Source organism: Loxodonta africana, chromosome 25 (genome assembly GCF_030014295.1).
Source record: "Loxodonta africana isolate mLoxAfr1 chromosome 25, mLoxAfr1.hap2, whole genome shotgun sequence".
Taxonomy (NCBI): domain Eukaryota; kingdom Metazoa; phylum Chordata; class Mammalia; order Proboscidea; family Elephantidae; genus Loxodonta; species Loxodonta africana.
In genome coordinates this window covers 22,511,454-22,528,429 of record NC_087366.1, presented here as the reverse complement: position 1 = coordinate 22,528,429, position 16,976 = coordinate 22,511,454, and the positions used below count along the sequence as shown (strand labels likewise).

Genomic DNA, 16,976 nt, shown 5'->3' with positions numbered 1-16,976 from the left:
CTTTGCCTTGGTCAAGTTTTGATGACTTCCCCTATATTGAGTTGTCTTTCCCTTCCCCAAGGTTAACAGTTATCTACTATCTAGTTAGTTATTTCCTGTTCCCACCCTCTCCGCCCTAGTAACCATCAAAGATTGTTTTTTTCTGTATGTAAACTTTTGAGTTTTTATAATAGTGGTCTCATACAATATTTGTCCTTTTGTGATTGACTTCTTTCGCTGAGCCTCATGCCCTTCAGATTTATCCATGTTGTGAGATGTTTCACAGATTCATCATTGCTCTTTATTGTGTAGTATTCCATTGTGTTTATGTACCATAATTTGTTTATCCATTCATCTGCTGATGGGCACTTAGGTTGTTTCCATCTTTTTGCTATTGTGAATAATGCTGCAATGAACAAGGATGTGCATGTCTAGTCGTGTGACAGTTCTTATTTTTCTAGGATATATTCCAGGAGTAGGACTGCCGGATCATATGGTATTTCTATTTGCAGATTTTTAAGGAGGTGCCATATCATTTTCCATCATGGTTGCACAATGCTACATTCTCACTAGCAGTGCATAAGAGTTCCAATCTCCTCACAACCTCTCCAATATTTATTATTTTCTGTCTTATTATTTTTTAATGAGTGCCAGTAATGTTCCCATGAGATGGTATCTCATTATAGTTTTGATTTTCATTTCTCTAATGGCTGATGATTGGGAGCATTTCCTCATGTGTCTGTTAGCCACCTGAATGTATTCTTTGGTCAACTATCTGTTCATATCCTTTGCCCATTTTTTAACTGGATTGTTTGTCTTTTTGTTGTTGAGGTGTTGAAGTATTTTATAGATTTTAGAGATTAGACCCTTATTCGATATAACATAGCCAAAATTTTTTTCCCAGTCTGTAGGTTGTCTTTTTACTCTTTTGGTGAAGTATTTTGATGAGCATAAATATTTAATTTTTAGGTGCTCCCAGCTATCTGTTCATAAGGTTTTCGCCGGCTAATGCTTTTCAGAAGTAGACTGCCGGGTCCTCCTTCCTAGTCTCTCTTAATCTGGAAGCTCAGCTGAAACCTGTCCTCCATGGGTGACCCTGTTGGTATCTGAAAACCGGTGGCATAGCTTCCAGCATCACAGCCACACACAAGCCCCCACACTACGACAAACTGACAGCAGCAGTCAAGAAATCAAAAGACGCGTTGCCTTGGGTAAATCTGCTGTAAAGGACCTCTTTAAAGTGTTGAGGAGCAAAGATGTCACCTTGAAGACTAAGGTGCGCCTGACCCAAGCCATGGTATTTTCAATTGAATCATATGCATGTGAAAGCTGGACAATGAACAGGGAAGCCCGAAGAAGAACTGACACCTTTGAATTGTGGTGTTGGCGAAGAATATTTAATAAACCATGGACTGTCAAAAGAACGAACAAATCTGTCTTGGAAGAAGTACAACCAGAATGCTCCTTGGAAGCAAGGATGGTGAGACTGCATCTTACATACTTTGGACATGTTATCAGGAGGGATCAGTCCCTGGAGAAGGACATCATGCTTGGCAGAGTACAGGGTCAGCGGAAAAGAGGAAGACCCTCAAAGAGGTGGATTGACACAGTGGCTGCAACAATGAGCTCAAGCATAACAACGACTGTAAGGATGGCTCGGACCGGGCAGTGTTTTGTTCTGTTGTGCATAGGGTTGCTATGAGTTGGAACCGACTTGAGGGCACCTAATGACAACAACAACCCAGTTATCTAGTTTATTTTCTGGTGTTTGTGCTTCGTTAGTTATGGTTTGTATTGTATTTATGCCACATTGTATTGGATTTAGGGCCCCTAGTATTGTTCCTATTTTTTCTTCCATGATCTTTATTGTTTTAGGTTTTATATTTAGGTCTTTGATACATTTTGAGTTAGTGTTTGTGTATGGGTCCTGTTTCATTTTTTTATAGCTGGACATCCAGTTCTGCCAGCACCATTTATTAAAATTACTGTCTTTTCCCCATTTAATAGGCTTTAGTTCTTCATCAAAGATCAGCTGACCATAGGTGGATTTATGTCTGGGTTCTTGATTTTGTTCCATTGGTCTACGTGTCTGTTGTACCAGTACGAGGCTGTTTTGACTACTGTGACTGTATAGTAAGTTCTGAGATCAGGTAACGGGAGGTCTCCTACTTTGTTCTTTTTCTTCATTAATGCTTTGCTTATCTGGTGCCTCTTTCCTTTCCATATAAAGTTGGTCATTAGTTTTTCCACCTCATTAAAGAATGCTGTTGGTATTTGGATCAGGATTGCATTATGTGTATAGATCGCTTTGGGTAGAACTGACATTTTTGCAATGTTGAGTCTTCCTATCCATGAGCATGGTATGCTTTTCCATTTATGTAGGTCTCTTTTGGTTTCTTACAGTAGTGTTTTGTAGTTTTCTTTGTATAAGTCTTTTATGTGTCTAGTTAGACTTATTCCAAAGTGTTTTATCTTTTTGAGGGCTAAAATTTTTTTATTGTAAATGGTATTGTTTTCCTGATATCCGTTTGGGAGTTTTCTTTGTTGGTGTAGAGGAATCCAACTGATTTTGTATGTTGATCTTGTACCCTGCCACTCTGCTGCATTCTTTTATTAGTTCCAGTAGCTTTCCTGTGAAGTCTCTGGGATTTTCCATGTATATGATCACATCGTTTGCAAACAGGGATAGTTTTACTTCTTCCTTTCCAATTTGGATGCCTTTTATTTCTTTTTCATGCCTTATTGCTCTAGCTAGGACTTTCAGCACAATGTTAAATAGGGGTGGTGATAAAGGGCATCCGCTGTCTTGTTTCCATTCTCAGGGGTAATGCTTTCTGCCTCTCTCTGTTGAAAATGATGTCGGCTTTTAGTTTTATATAGATGTCCTTTATTATGTTGAGGAATTTCCCTTCCATTCCTATTTTACTGACAATTTTTATCAAGAATGGGTGTTGGATTTCATCAGATGCCTTTTCTGTGTCAATTGAAATGATCATGTGATTCTCTTCTTTTGTGCTACTTATGTGGTAGATTGCATTGAATGATTTTCTAATATTGAACCATCCTTGCATAACTGGTATGAAACCCACTTGGTCATGGTGTATTATTTTTTTTTTTATATGATCCTGAATTCTGCTGGCTAGAATTTTGTTGAGAATATTCGCATCTATATTCATGAGAGATATTGGTCTGTATCTTCCCTTTTTTGTGGTGTCTTTGCCTGGTTTTAGTATCAGGCTTATGCTAGCTTCATGGAATGAATTAGGGAGTATTCCTTCCTTTTCTATGGTCTGGAATATTTTGAGTTGAATTGGTGTCAACTCTTCTCTGAATGTTTGGTAGAATTCTCCAGTAAAAATGCTCTCCAGGCCAGGGCTTTTTTTTTTTTTTTTTTTTTTTAAATTATTACCTCTTATCTCTTCTCTTGTCATGGGTCTGTTCAGATTTTCTTGGTTTGTGTTAATTTAAGTAGGTAGTGTGTTTCTAGAAATCTGTCCCTTTCTCCTCGGTTCTCAAATTTGTTGAAGCACAATTTTTCATAGTATTGTTATGATCCTTTTTATTTCAGTTGGGTCTGGTATAATGTTCCCCACCTCATTTCTCATTTGTGTTATCTGTTTCCTTTCCTTTTTTTCTTTTGTCAGTTTGGCCAATGGTTTGTTGATGATATTGATCTTTTCCAAGAACCAACTTTTGGTCTTGTAGATTCCTTCTGTTGATTCTTCTGTTTGGGTTACCCTTTTATTATTGAGTTGTAAGACACAAGTCCCTTATCAGAAATGTGATTGAGAAATATTTTATCCCATTCAGATGGCTGTCTTTTCACTTTCTTGATGGTGTCCTTTGAAGCATAAAAGTTTTAAATTTTGATGAAGTCCAGTTTATCTATTTTTTCTTTTGTTACTTATGCTTTTGGTGTCATGTATAAGAATCTTTTTCCAAATCCAAGATCATGAAGATTTACCCCTATATTTCCTTCTAAGAGTTATAGTTTTAGCTCTTACATTTAGAGCTTTGAACAATTTTGAGTTAATTTTTATTATGGTGTAAGAAAAAAGTTTAATTTCTTTCTTTCACATGTGGCTATCCAGTTGTCCCAGCACCATTTGTTGAAAAGATTATCCTTTTCCTATTGAATGGTCTTGGCACTCTTGTTGAAGATTAGTTGATTGCAGATGCATGGGTTTATTTCTAGACACTCAATTCTATTCCATTGATCTATATATTTGTCCTTATGCCAGTACCACACTGTCTTGGTTACTGCTGCTTTGTAGCAAGTTTTATATTGGGAGGTGTGAGCCCTCCTATTTTGTGTTTTTACTTTTTAACATTGTTTTGGCTATTCAGGGCCCCTTATAACTCCATATAAATTTTAGAACCAGCTTGACAATGTCTACAAAGAAGTCAGCTGGGATTCTATTAGTGATTGTGTTGAATCCGTAGATCAATTTGGGAAGTACTGCCAGCTTCGCAATGTTAAGTGTTCCAATCCACAAACTTTGGGTGTTTTTCCATTTATTTAAGTCTTCTTTAATTTCTTTAAACAATGTTTTGTAGTTTTCAGAGTATAAGTTTTACACTTATTTTGTTAAATTTCTTCTGAAGTTTTTTATTCTTTTTGATGCTATTGTAAATGGAATTTTCTTAATTTTTATTTTCAGATTGTTCATTGCAACTGTATAGAAAGAAATACAACTGAATTTTCTATACTGATCTTGTATCCTGATACCTTTGCTAAACTCATTTATTAGTTCTATTAGTTTTTTAGTGATTCTTAGAATTTTATATTTAGAATATCATGTCATCTGCAAAAAACTATCATCAGTTTTACTCTTGCTTTTCAATCTATCTATCATCTGTCTATCTCACCTAATTGACCTGGCTAGAATCTCCAATATAATGTGGGCTAGATGTGGTCTAGTTTCTGATCTTTGGAAACCCTGGAGGCGTAGTGGTTAAGTGCTACAGCTGCTAACCAAAAGGTTGGCAGTTTGAATCCACCAGGTGCTCCTTGGAAACTCTATGGGGCAGTTCTACTCTGTTTCTGATCTTAGGCGGAAAGCATTCAGTCCTTCACTATTAAGTATGATATTAGCTGTGGGTTTTTTGTAGGTGCCTTTTATCAGGTTGAGGAAGTTTCCTTTTATTCCTAGTTTGTTGGGTATTTTTATTATGAAGAGTGTTGGATTTTGTCAAATGGTTTTTCTGCAGCTCTTGAGATGATCATGTGATTTTGTTGTTTATTCTATCTATATGATGTGTTACGTTAATTGATTTTCAGATGTTAAACCAAATTTGAATTCCTGGGATAAATCTCACTTGATCCATAGTGTACAATTATTTATATGTTGTTTGATTTGGTTTGCTAGTATTTTGTTGAGGATTTTTGCATCCATATTGATAAGACATATTGGTCTGTAGTTTTCTTGTGATGTCTTTGTCTGGTTTTTGGTATCAGGATAATAATGGACTCATAAATTGAGTTGGGAAGTGTTCTTCTCACTTCTGTTTTTTGAAATAGTTTGTGAAGAATTGGTATTAAGTACTTTTTAAATGTTTGCAGAATTCAGTGGTGAAGACTTCTGAGGAAGGGTTTTTCTTTGTGGGTAGTTTTTAATAACTAATTCAGTCTCTTTACTTGTAATAGGTCTATTCAAATCGTCTATTTCTTCTTGCATAATTTTTTTCTTTTAATTAACTTTTATTGAGCTTCAAGTGAACGTTTACAAATCAAGTCAAACTGTCACATATAAGTTTATATACACCTTACTCTGTACTCCCACTTGCTCTCCCCCTAATGAGTCAGCCCTTCCAGTCTCTCCTTTCGTGACCATTTTGTCAGCTTCCAACTCTCTCTATCCTCCCATCCCCCCTCCAGACAGGAGATGCCAACACAGTCTCAAGTGTCCACCTGATACAAGTAGCTCACTCTTCATCAACATCTCTCTCCTACCCACTGTCCAGTCCCTTTCATGTCTGATGAGTTGTCTTCAGGAATGGTTCCTGTCCTGGGCCAACAAAAGGTTTGGGGACCATGACCACCGGGATTTCTCTAGTCTCAGTTAGATCATTAAGTATGGTCTTTTTGTGAGGATTTAGGGTCTGCATCCCACTGATCTCCTGCTCCCTCAGGGGTTCTCTGTTGTGCTCCCTGTCAGGGCAGTCATCGGTTGTGGCCAGGCACCAACTAGTTCTTCTGGTCTCAGGATGACGTAGGTCTCTGGTTCATGTGGTCCTTTCTGTCTCTTGGGCTCTTAGTTATCGTGTGACCTTGGTGTTCTTCATTCTCCTTTGATCCAGGTGGGTTGAGACCAATTGATTCTTGCATCAGTTTTGGTAGTTTGTGTCTTTCTGGGAATTTGTCCTTTTCATTTATCTAATTTGTTGTTGGACAATTATTCATAGTATTCCTTTACAATCCTTTTTATTCCTGTAACGTCGGTCATAATATCCCCTCTTTCATTTCTGGTTCAACTAACTTGAGTCTTCTCTCTTTTTTTCTTATCAGTCTAGCTAAAGGTTTGTGAATTTCGTTGATCTTTTCAAAGAAGCAGTTTTTTTTAGTTTTTCTATTCTCTATTTCATTATTCTGCTCTAATCTTTATTATTTCTTTCATTTTTTTTGCTTTAGGTTAGTTTGCTCTTTTTTTTTTTTTTTTTTCCCAATATCTTAAGGTGGAAGGTTAGGCTATTGATTTGAGATCTTTTTTCTTTCCTAACATAGGCATTTACAGCTATAAATTTCCTTCTAAACACTGCTTTAATTGCATCCCATAAGTTTTATTATGTTGTGTCTTCATTTTCATTCATCTCAAAGCGTTTTATGATTTCCCTCTTGAATGCACTGGTTACTTAGGAGTTTGTTGTTTAATTTCTACCTATTTGTGAGTTTCCCCAATTTTTTCCTATTATAATTTTCACTACTTTCACTGGGGAGTGGGGGTCACTGGATCTCTTCACACTCTCACGCCAGAAGCTGATCTCTGTTGCCTTCATTATTACAGCTTTAAAATAACATCTTGATATTTGAGAGAGCGAGTTCCTCTTTTTTCTTCTTTTTCAAATTAATTGCCTTAGATATTCTTGGCTCTTTGTTCTTCCATATGAATTCTGGAACAAGCTTGTTAAATTCCACAAAAAACCTGCTGAGATTCTTATAAACATCCTCTGAATTTATATTTTCGCTTGTGGAGAGCTAATTTTTATGATACCAAGTCTTCCCATTCTTTCCTTTTACTACTTAGGTCTTTAAAAAATATATTTTAAAAAAGTATTGTAATTTTTTTCTATAAAGGTTTTACATGCCTGTTGTTAGGTTGGTTCCTAGCATTCTGTTGCTATTGTAAATAATATCTTTAAATTTTTTTATTTTCTACCTCTTAGAATTGGTCTTTAAGAATGTAATTGATTTTTTAAATTGATGTTTTATTCAGCAACCTTGGTAAATTATAAGTTTTAATAATTTGTAGAGTTTATTGTATATTCTGTGTAGCTAATTATGTTGTTTGAGAATAATGATAATTTTGTTTCTCTTTATCCATTCCATGCACCTTGTATGTCTTTTGCTTTTCTTCTGTGTATTTTAGAATTCTGATACAATCCTAAATAGAAGCAGTCATGATAGGCATTCTTTTCTTGTTCCTGATTTTAATGAGATTGCTTCAAATAGTTCATCTTTAATAATCGTATTTGCTCTAGGTTTCTGATATATAAATTCATCAGGTTATGGAAGTGTTCTTCCATTCCTAGTTTATTAAGAGTTTTAATCACGAATAAGAATATTGGCAAATATTTACAGAGTATGTGCCAGGCATGGGACCTTGTTCTAAGTACTTTGCACAGATTAACTCATTATATGCTCATAACAAACCTCTGAGTTTATTATCTCTATTTCACCATGAGTAAACTGAGGTACAGTGAAGTTAAATAATCTGTCCAAGGTCAAAAGTGGAATTACAACTTGAACTGAAAGTCTGGCTTAAGAGCCTGAGGTCTTAACCAATTTTCTACACTGCTGCTTAGAATGAGTGCTGAATTTCCTCAAATGCTTTTTGTGCATTTGATTTGATCATATAGTTTTCATCTAATTTGCTAATGTGATAAATTACATTAATAAAAATTTTAAATGTTAAATCATTCTTGAATACCTGGGATAAACCCAACTTGGTCATGGCATATCTTTCTTCAAAAAATTTATTGCTGGATTTCATCTGCTAATGTTTTATTTAGGGATTTTTTTCATCTATGTTCAAAAGTGAGACTGACTCACAATTTTTCTCTTCTTCTGCTGGCTTTGGTACCTAGGTTATACTAGCTAAGTTCATAAATAAGTTGGGGCATGCAATTGGTGACACTTCAATCTTAATTATGAAGCTGAAAGTATTTCTTGTAGGAGAGATTCTAGGTCCTTCAGTGACAATGATTAGCATCTTAGTTGTCAACAACAGTATCAAGAATGAAATAATAAATTTTCAAAGGGGGGGGTTGGACGAGCCTTTATTACTGTCGATAATACAGAAATGCTCAATTTACTATGAATGTACCCGTAAGAATTTTAACATCTCTCCACCTTTACAGTTTATTAATATATGTTTTTTAAACAAAAAAGTTATTGTACCTCTCCTAGCTGTGAGGCACTTTTCTAAGCACTATGGATATAGTGTTGTATAGACAAGGCTGAAATAAACAGTTTTGATTATTATTATTAATAATTTAGAAATGGCTTACCATAATGTAGAGCTGTTTGGCCTTCATTGTCCTATAAAAAGAAATAATAAATTTTAGAAGTCTAAATAATAAAAACATGGAAGTACAAAAGTTATACTGTGGAGTATAAGGTATATCTGATATATCAAAGTTTCATAAGTTTATCAGGCACAGTTGAGCCAGTTGAGCCTCACAGTAACTTCTGGCGAAGCTCTCTATCATGGAGAACAGGGGAACATTGAATGGCAACTTGTGCGCTGCAACAGTAGAGTGACGAGATAATCAGATCTGCAGATAAATCCAAGGGAAGAGCGGGTTTAAGGAGTTAAAATGTAGCAGTTTGATTATCCGACAGGTGGCAGAAAAGCTGACACTGTACACCATTTATCTTGATGTGTATTAGAATGTGTTCGTTTTCCAAGCTTGTTCTGAAGTCTAAGAAGTGTGTGGTTTACAGTGAGAATGAGCTGACAGCTTTTTAACCCCTTTTCAAAGATTCACAAATTCCAGGCTCATAAATATTAGAGGTTTCTTAAGCAGATAAAATATCATATGGAAGTGTAAAAATATGCAAAGTCCCAGAAGTTTTTAAGAAAGTCTAAAGTTCCCATACAATACTCAGGAAACTCTAGGCATTTCAGTTAAAAATGTTTGTTTTAAAACCAAAGTTTTGTAACTATATGTACTAATTACAGCACAGATGAGTACTTTTTAGCAATGCTATGTCTTAAGTCGACAGCAGCCAATCACATCATGTGAGCAACAAATAATCACGACTGAACACAGGTGAAAAGTAGAATTTAGTAATTAATTTGATACGTACTTAGTAATATGCATGGCCATTATTATTCCCCTGGTAATTAACTGTAAATAACTTGGAGAAAGTGGTATTATAACTTAAACCACACCAGTCTTTGGCACCCTGTATTTGCCTTTCCTACTTCCCAAAAGCTGGATGTGGGGTGGGAGTTGGCTCCCAGAACTTATTGGCTATGGTCTCCCTATTTAATCTCCTACGAAGGGAAGAAAGAAGCTGACACAGGGATCTCTGGTTCAGATAGATAGTAAGAAAAAAGCCAAGGTGGGTAGTCAACAGAGGCAGTAAGGAAAAAGCCATTCCTTAAGAGCTTCTTAACGGCTAGAGAAGCTTGGCAGAGATGACAACTGGTGGGAGTGGGGTGGAAAGGGGTACAACTCTGAGGCAATGTAGTTAAATGAAATTGTTTTCCTAAACAGAAAATGGAAGATCTACTCGAAGGTAAGGAATGTATGTGTGTGTGTGGGAGGTGGTGGGAGAGGGAATATAAAAGAAGTAGTTTTGAGGGACCCTGGGAGTAGAGCAGACTTGGCTGAGGTGTAACAGTGGCTAAGTTTGATATGCTCATCAAGCATCACAAAGATAATAAAGTGTAAGGGGAGTGAAGATGGAAAGAAGCATCAAGAAGTGAGAAAGCCTAAGAGAAATTTTTGCCTACTTCTTGTCTTTTCTAGATAGCTTCCTTACCCTGCTCCCCTTTGCCTTGCCGTGCCTAGAGGTTAAGGGCAGGTAGCAGAGAAAGCTGAGGCCACTATAATGAACAGGACCTGAGAGATGCTTATTCAGGGCGGCATGACAAGGTGTTGTGCTCTGCAGTATTTTGTCTTGCCTGGCTATAAAAAAAATTTCACAAGAACTGTACTGACCATTATGGCTTGAGACTCACATCTACTTTGCCAGTTTCCAATGTTAATCAGTAAAAGTGTATGTATGTGTGCATGTACGTGTGTGTGTCTGTGTACATATTTACATACTGGTATTTATAGTTTAAATGTGAATGCCCAGCAACAGAAAACAAGTTCAGAAAGGGCTTACTCTTCTGCAATTTCAGGACTCTGAAAGTTCTGTTTTTCACAATCACCCATCTTAAGAAAACTTAGTTCTCTTGCTATTTGTGAGTAACTTTCAGGCTTAATCACCATGCTCATATATACTCAAAGTTCATTTAGCCCCTTTCAATTTCTAATTGCTTATTTTCACAAGGGAAAAAGAATAATTAATTCCTTTTAATTACCTGTACCAATGAATATTAAATCTCCATGTCTCATTTAGTGTTCTAGGCACTGGAAACACAGAGGTGAATGAGACAGACAAGGTACCTGATGTCATAAATCTTACATTCTAGTGGAGGGAGGCAATAAGCAAATAAATATATTTAATGATAGGTAGTGACAAGTGCTCTGAAAAAATAAAGCTGGGTAAGGGACTAGAGTAATTTTTTTTAGGCAGGGAAGGACTCTATGAGAAGGTATGTTTACATAGTGAACTGGTGATGGTTCTAGGGTGGCCATGTGACCCAAGCTGTGCAAACCATAGCATCCATCACCCTCCTGGTATAGAAGTATGTGACTTGAGTAATGTCAGTTAGAGTTTACTCTCAGGACTTTTCAAAATGGAGCTGGGGGGTGGAGGTGTGTGCTCAGAGAAGGCCCTTTCTTCTTTCATCAAAGGCAAAGGTGTAAAGGTGTAAGCCAAGCACTGCAAGTGGACATGTTCTTCACTTCTTGGAGGAAAGCAGTCTGTAATAGGAGAGAATAAAATAATCCCAAAGAAAGTAGAGGTGAGAGAATGAGTTTCTGGTTCCCATCATTTCAATTACATCTTAGCCTTTCTTGGTTAAGTGAGCCAACAACAAAATACTCCTTAGACAAATGTGCATTTTTTTTTTGTCACTTGCAAACAAAAGTCCTAACTAATACAGAACGCAAGGCACTTCCTGACCCAAGCCTGGCTCATCTCCCTCCCAATTCCTTCTCCTCCGAAGTCTGTGGCTGCCAATTCCCGATCAGAACACCTATCTGGCCCCCACAGCTGCACATGCTCTTCTCTCTCCTTGAAATTTGCCCTCTGGTCTTTGAAAGATAGTGTCTTAAGAGCGGTCTTTGATGTATATGATCATTTTAAACTGACTACTTTTACAGTCCCTGTATTTCTTTTGAAGGAGCCCTGATGGTGTAGTGCTTAAAGTGCTCAGCTGCTAACCAAAAGGTCAGTGGTATGAACCCAACAGCTGCTCCTCGGAAGAAGGATGTGGCAGCCTACTTCCATAAAGATTATAGCCTTAAGAACCCTATAGAGCAGTTCTACTCTGTCCTATGGGGTTGCTAACTGACTTGAGTTTAAGGGTATATTTCTTTTAGGATCTCCAGTATGGGGTTTGACGAGCTTCTTGGACAGGTATCATCTTGTCTTTCACGGTATCAGGGAAGTTTTCTGCCAGCAAATCTTCAACAATTCTCTGTTTTTTGTTATCCCTTCCTGTTCTGGTACTCCAGTCACTCATAGGTTTTTCCTTTTGATAGTGTCCCACATAATTCTTAGAGTTTCTTCATTTTTTTAAATTCTTCAATCTGACTTTTCCTCAAATAAACTGGTGTCAAGGGATTTATCTTCAATCTCATTAATTCTGACTTCCATTGCCTCAATTCTGCTCCTATGACCTTTTATTGAGTTGTCTAATTCTGAAATTTTATTGTTAATCTTTTGGATTTCTCTCTATAGTTCCCAGCAGCCTGTTAAATTTGTCATTCTGTTCTTGTATTATTTTCCTGAATTCCTCCATTGTTTTGTCTGTGTGGTTCTTGGCTTGCTCTGAGTTTTGCCTGATCTACTTCTTGATCTCTTGAAGAGCTCTGTGTATTAATTTTTTGAATTCTAACTCCAGTAATTCCAAGATTTTCTCTTCTTCTGGAAGGTTTCCTGGTTCTTTGTTTTGGAGGCTTGCTGGAGCCATCTTGACCTGCTTCTTTATGTGATTTGATATTGACTGTTGTCTGCGAGCCACCAATAAGTTATTATATTTATTTATTGTACGTTTGCTTACTGTGTCCTAACTTTTTGTTTTGATATGCCCAAGTAGGCTGGGTGTGTGAGCTGCTTTGGTTACTGGTGTCTCTGAAGCTCTCATATCCTGTCACCAGGTGGTTAGAGCAGCTACTAGGTGTGTGAGCCCAGGAATCTGTTCACTTTTCTTTTGAGGTTTCAGCTCAGGTGTCCAGGTCGTCAGTCAGCAAGTGTGTGCTGCAGACTCTCACTAAAGTTCTAGACGGACAGGGCTGTGTAGGGGCCTTTGGAGCAGGCACAGGTATCTGGCTACAGTGGGAGGCAGGGGGCTGGTGGCTGCCCCTGAGTGCCTGAGTGGAAGACATGTCCCTGTTCCTAGAGTGCATAGGTGAGTGAGTTTTGTAGCTAGACTTCGGGTACCCAATGCTGTTGGCTATAAGGACTGGAAGCCACCATTTATTCTTAGACCCTTGTCCTGGGTGGCTAGATGGAATGGATGATACTGCCAGCCCTCACGGCCCTGGGTGAGGACCCTGCTTAATGGGCAGGGTGGTGTCAAATGTTGTGAATCTGCAACTGCTCTTTGGCTGCTGCAGCTGAAAACAGGCTTCAGGTGTACACCCTATTGTTCTATGCCAATGAGGGTCTACGCTGTTGAATTGACCCACACAGGTCTAAGTAGGGGTGAAGGGTGCTAGAAGTCGATGGACCCCTTATGCCAGCGCCTAGGCAAAGGGGTAGTGCCTGCCCTAAGCTCCTGGCTTAGGGGGTGTGGTGATTCTTTAAAGCTGCAAGACTGGTCTGGGCGAGGATAGTCCTGAGCTCCTGGTTTAGGGAGCTAGACATTAATGAGGGACTACGGTGTTGAATCGGTCCCCATGGGTCTACATTTCTTTTATCTGAAATCAGGGAGGGGAGGTAGGGTAATGCTAAATGTATTTGTTGTGGGGGCTGCCATTTACTCTTTATAGATTGCTTCCTTTTGTGTGTGCCTTCTAATTCTGGACTGTGAATTCATTTTAAGTGGGAACTTTATCTGTGAAAAGTTCTGTGTTGTGCTCCCTGGATAGAAGGTCTGTCCCTCCAGAATGATTTTACTCTTATTTCTGTCAGGCACCACAGAGATATTATGAGTCTTAGATCCCTTATGCTGATTTCTTATCTTAGGGATTTTTGAACATTTAAGTCATGTAAATTTTAAAAGGGTAGCCACCCACCCCTCTATGCCTAGACTTGGAGCACTGGCCAAGACAAACCCTCTATGATTATTGAGACTGGCAAATCCTTTCAGGGCATCCCAGTGTTGGTTAAACTTAGCATTTGTTAAAGGTTTGTTTTTAAATCTTATTTAAAAGGTTACTACTTTGTTTTTTAGGTGTGGTTGTTTTGGCCCTTGGAGAGTTACCTTGCTTTTTTGTAAGCTCTGCCATGCATTTAGAAGGATGTTTGTAATATTTTATTCAGCATCTCTGGGTGTTTTGTCATGGGGGACTATTCAAATTATTTAGTCTGGAATCTTCCAGGAAAAAGTAACTCCCTCGACCTTTGAGACTCAGCTCATCTTTTCCAGAAAACCTTTCCTGACTCCTCAGGTAAGCTTAGGTGCCCCTTTTTTCTAACAACGGTGGAAGAGCATGTACTAAATGTACTTGTCCACCTCTTCCTCTAAGACTATAAGCTTCTGTAGGCAAGTACTGTATCTTTTATCAGGTGCCAATCACAGTGTCTGGAATATAGTATGCACAATAAATGTTTATGAAACAATGAATACATTAATCATTCTTCATTAGTTTATTTTTTAACCTCTTAATTTTCCTTTTACTTGAACTCTCTTAAAAAATTCCCCACTATGAAGCAAGGTGTATATAAGGTTTTGTGTGAGAGATCGACTTGATTTGTAAACTTTCACTTAAACCATAATAAAAATCAAAAAAAAAAAAATTCCCCACATATTTCCTATAGTGGGACTGTAACACCAAACATAATAACCCAACAAGGGCCTACAGTGTGAACAGGAGACTAACTTCAGTTAAAAAAAACAGTTACAAGGTACAAAATCACTACTATATTCTGTTTGACTTCTGAGTTCTTTTTTCTTCACATGTGCACAGAACAAGTTACTGTCTCCTCAATTTATACAGATTATTTATCTCCTCACAGACTATGCACTAATTCTTCCTTACTTATTTTTCATCATGTCCCCATTTTATACATAATTAATTTCTTTGAGGATTTAGTTTTCTATCTCTAAATTGGGTACCCTATCAAATATAAGTATACTTTTTTATTCTACCGACTGAGGTACTGATGAAAATATTAAATAATTAGCTCAGAACTGATACATGTGAAACACCATTTATTTTTATTCCCTTATTTAATACTAAGTCACTGATAACACTACTGTTACCTGTACATAAAACTGTAGCCAAGTACTGATTTTTTCTATGGCTAAATGAATTTTACCAAACTGAATCAAAAGCCTTAATTCCAAGTAAAGATATATATGTTTTGCAGTCATGGAAATAACATGCTTCCTAGCTGTTCTCTATAAGTGGAAAATTCTCCTAAGAGTTACTGGATTTCTTTTTTAGTAACCATAGTAATTCTGATACTAATTCAATTCAGACTTGATCCACCATCTCTACTAACGTTAGTTCTAAAGATAACAGTAGTCCTGCAGCATGAACCGTGAAAGGAGTAACAGAGCTGCACAGTGGGGCTGGATTTTCCCATGATGTAGCTAATGAGAGATTTTGTTCCTATTCAGTAAATTGGTGTTTAATATATAAATTTTACTTTAAAAAATAGTGTTTCAAGTGAATATATGATAAGGTAGGCAGTCCAAACAAATTGGTTGGAGGAATTAGAAGTACTGACACAAATTACAAGTTAGCAGTATAGTTTGGGATAATTTTTAATATTAATTCTAAGCTTAGAATGTGTTGCTTCTGCATCTATGAGATCTGTGACTCTGTAATAGAAGGTGATTAAGCTAATCTGATATTTTAGAAGTTTGCAAATTCATTTTATGGTTATTTTTCTAAGAAGTTTTCTAGATCGGTAAGTTTAGCCTTTGGCTAAACTTAGGGATAGGCCTTTCTCTGCTAAAAAAAAAAAAAAAGAAAAGAAAAAGTAGGTGTATAGTAACACCTCATTTGGCTGGCATCTTTAGAGAATGAGGCAGTTTATGTCAGCAGATTTTTTAGATAATTGGAATGCTACCCTTCAAGTGGCCAAACATTAAAAACACCCTTATAAACTCTTATGTAATTCTTTCCAAAACATTTTACTTACTTATGGAGAATAGGGAAGATAATCTACATGAAGAAAACGGGAGATAATTTAACTTTTTTTTTTTTTATGATTCAGTGTTATCATCATAAACTAAGTCCCTCAAGAGCAGCTACTATTTACTGTTGTATCTCCATGCCTAGAACCACGCCAGGTACCAAATAAATGGCTGGGATTATGAGTGAACAAAAAACATCATTTATTGCACATGCCTACAACATAAATGATGCCTCTCCAAGGCGTCCAAGTATATAATACGGCTATTTGGCTTCTCACTAAATGGCCCCAGACTACCAGTGTTTTTTGTTGAATTGGATTTTAGCCTTTTTTTTTTTTTTTTTAATAACTTTTCCACAGCCATAGGATTATCAAGTAGCCTTTAGTACTATCAGTGTGCCCAAATCCTTCACATCTTTTTACTTGTAAACTGCTGAGGGATGAAAATTAGACAAGTTTCTCAAGTTGTGTCTAAAATTAGAAATAGTCTCTGAGTGATGGTTTGGAGATGGCCTCACATGATTTGCAGCAAGGTTTATCACAGATCCCTGTATTTTATTTTCATGTTGTTTTATCTTGATTTGGGGCTATATTCTCAATCAGAGATTTTCAATGGAATGGAAGCTTTTGTTCAAATGGAATCTACAGTGACAAATAAATGAAGCAATTATAAAAGTGGCACTTTGCTCTGGCTGAGAAGGGGAGCAACCTGGAGCCCTTGTACTCTTGGCATTCTTGCCTCACCACCAATTGCTGGCAGTTATCACCAGAAGGGACTCCATTGTGCGGAGTTTGAAAATCACTTTCTAGAGACTGAGGTTGCTGGGTAACAAATCTCTGGATAAGTTAGCTGTCACTGTTTCACTGGCTCTCTTTCCATCTCTGGACATTTGTCTAACCCTCCACAAAATAGCAGAACTAACTTGTTAATCGACAATTGTAACTTTTTCTGACCAGACCGCTCACCATTTTGTTAATGGTTTGCCCTGAATAAAGGATAAAAAGTAGTAATTCCAAAAAGCTGACAAAAGACAGGTTAATTTGGAGACTTAATTCTCCAAAGATCTTTCTCATTGGGTAAGCAGTAATTCGTGCATCAAAACTAAATTTGAATCTAAAATCATACAGCTATGATCAAACGGAAAATTGGGCATTTTTAGCTATACTTATGCCATCAAACCTT

General features: G+C 37.1%; 1 protein-coding gene across 1 annotated transcript in view; it reads right to left on the bottom strand.

The window, feature by feature from the left end:
• ACBD6 (acyl-CoA binding domain containing 6) overlaps nt 1-16,976 on the bottom strand; it is a 296,302-nt gene that overhangs the window by 39,676 nt on the left and 239,650 nt on the right. The window contains exon 7 of the mRNA XM_003410973.4: nt 8,707-8,737. Coding sequence (XP_003411021.1) covers nt 8,707-8,737 — 31 coding nt within the window. The remainder of the gene's footprint in view (nt 1-8,706; nt 8,738-16,976) is intronic.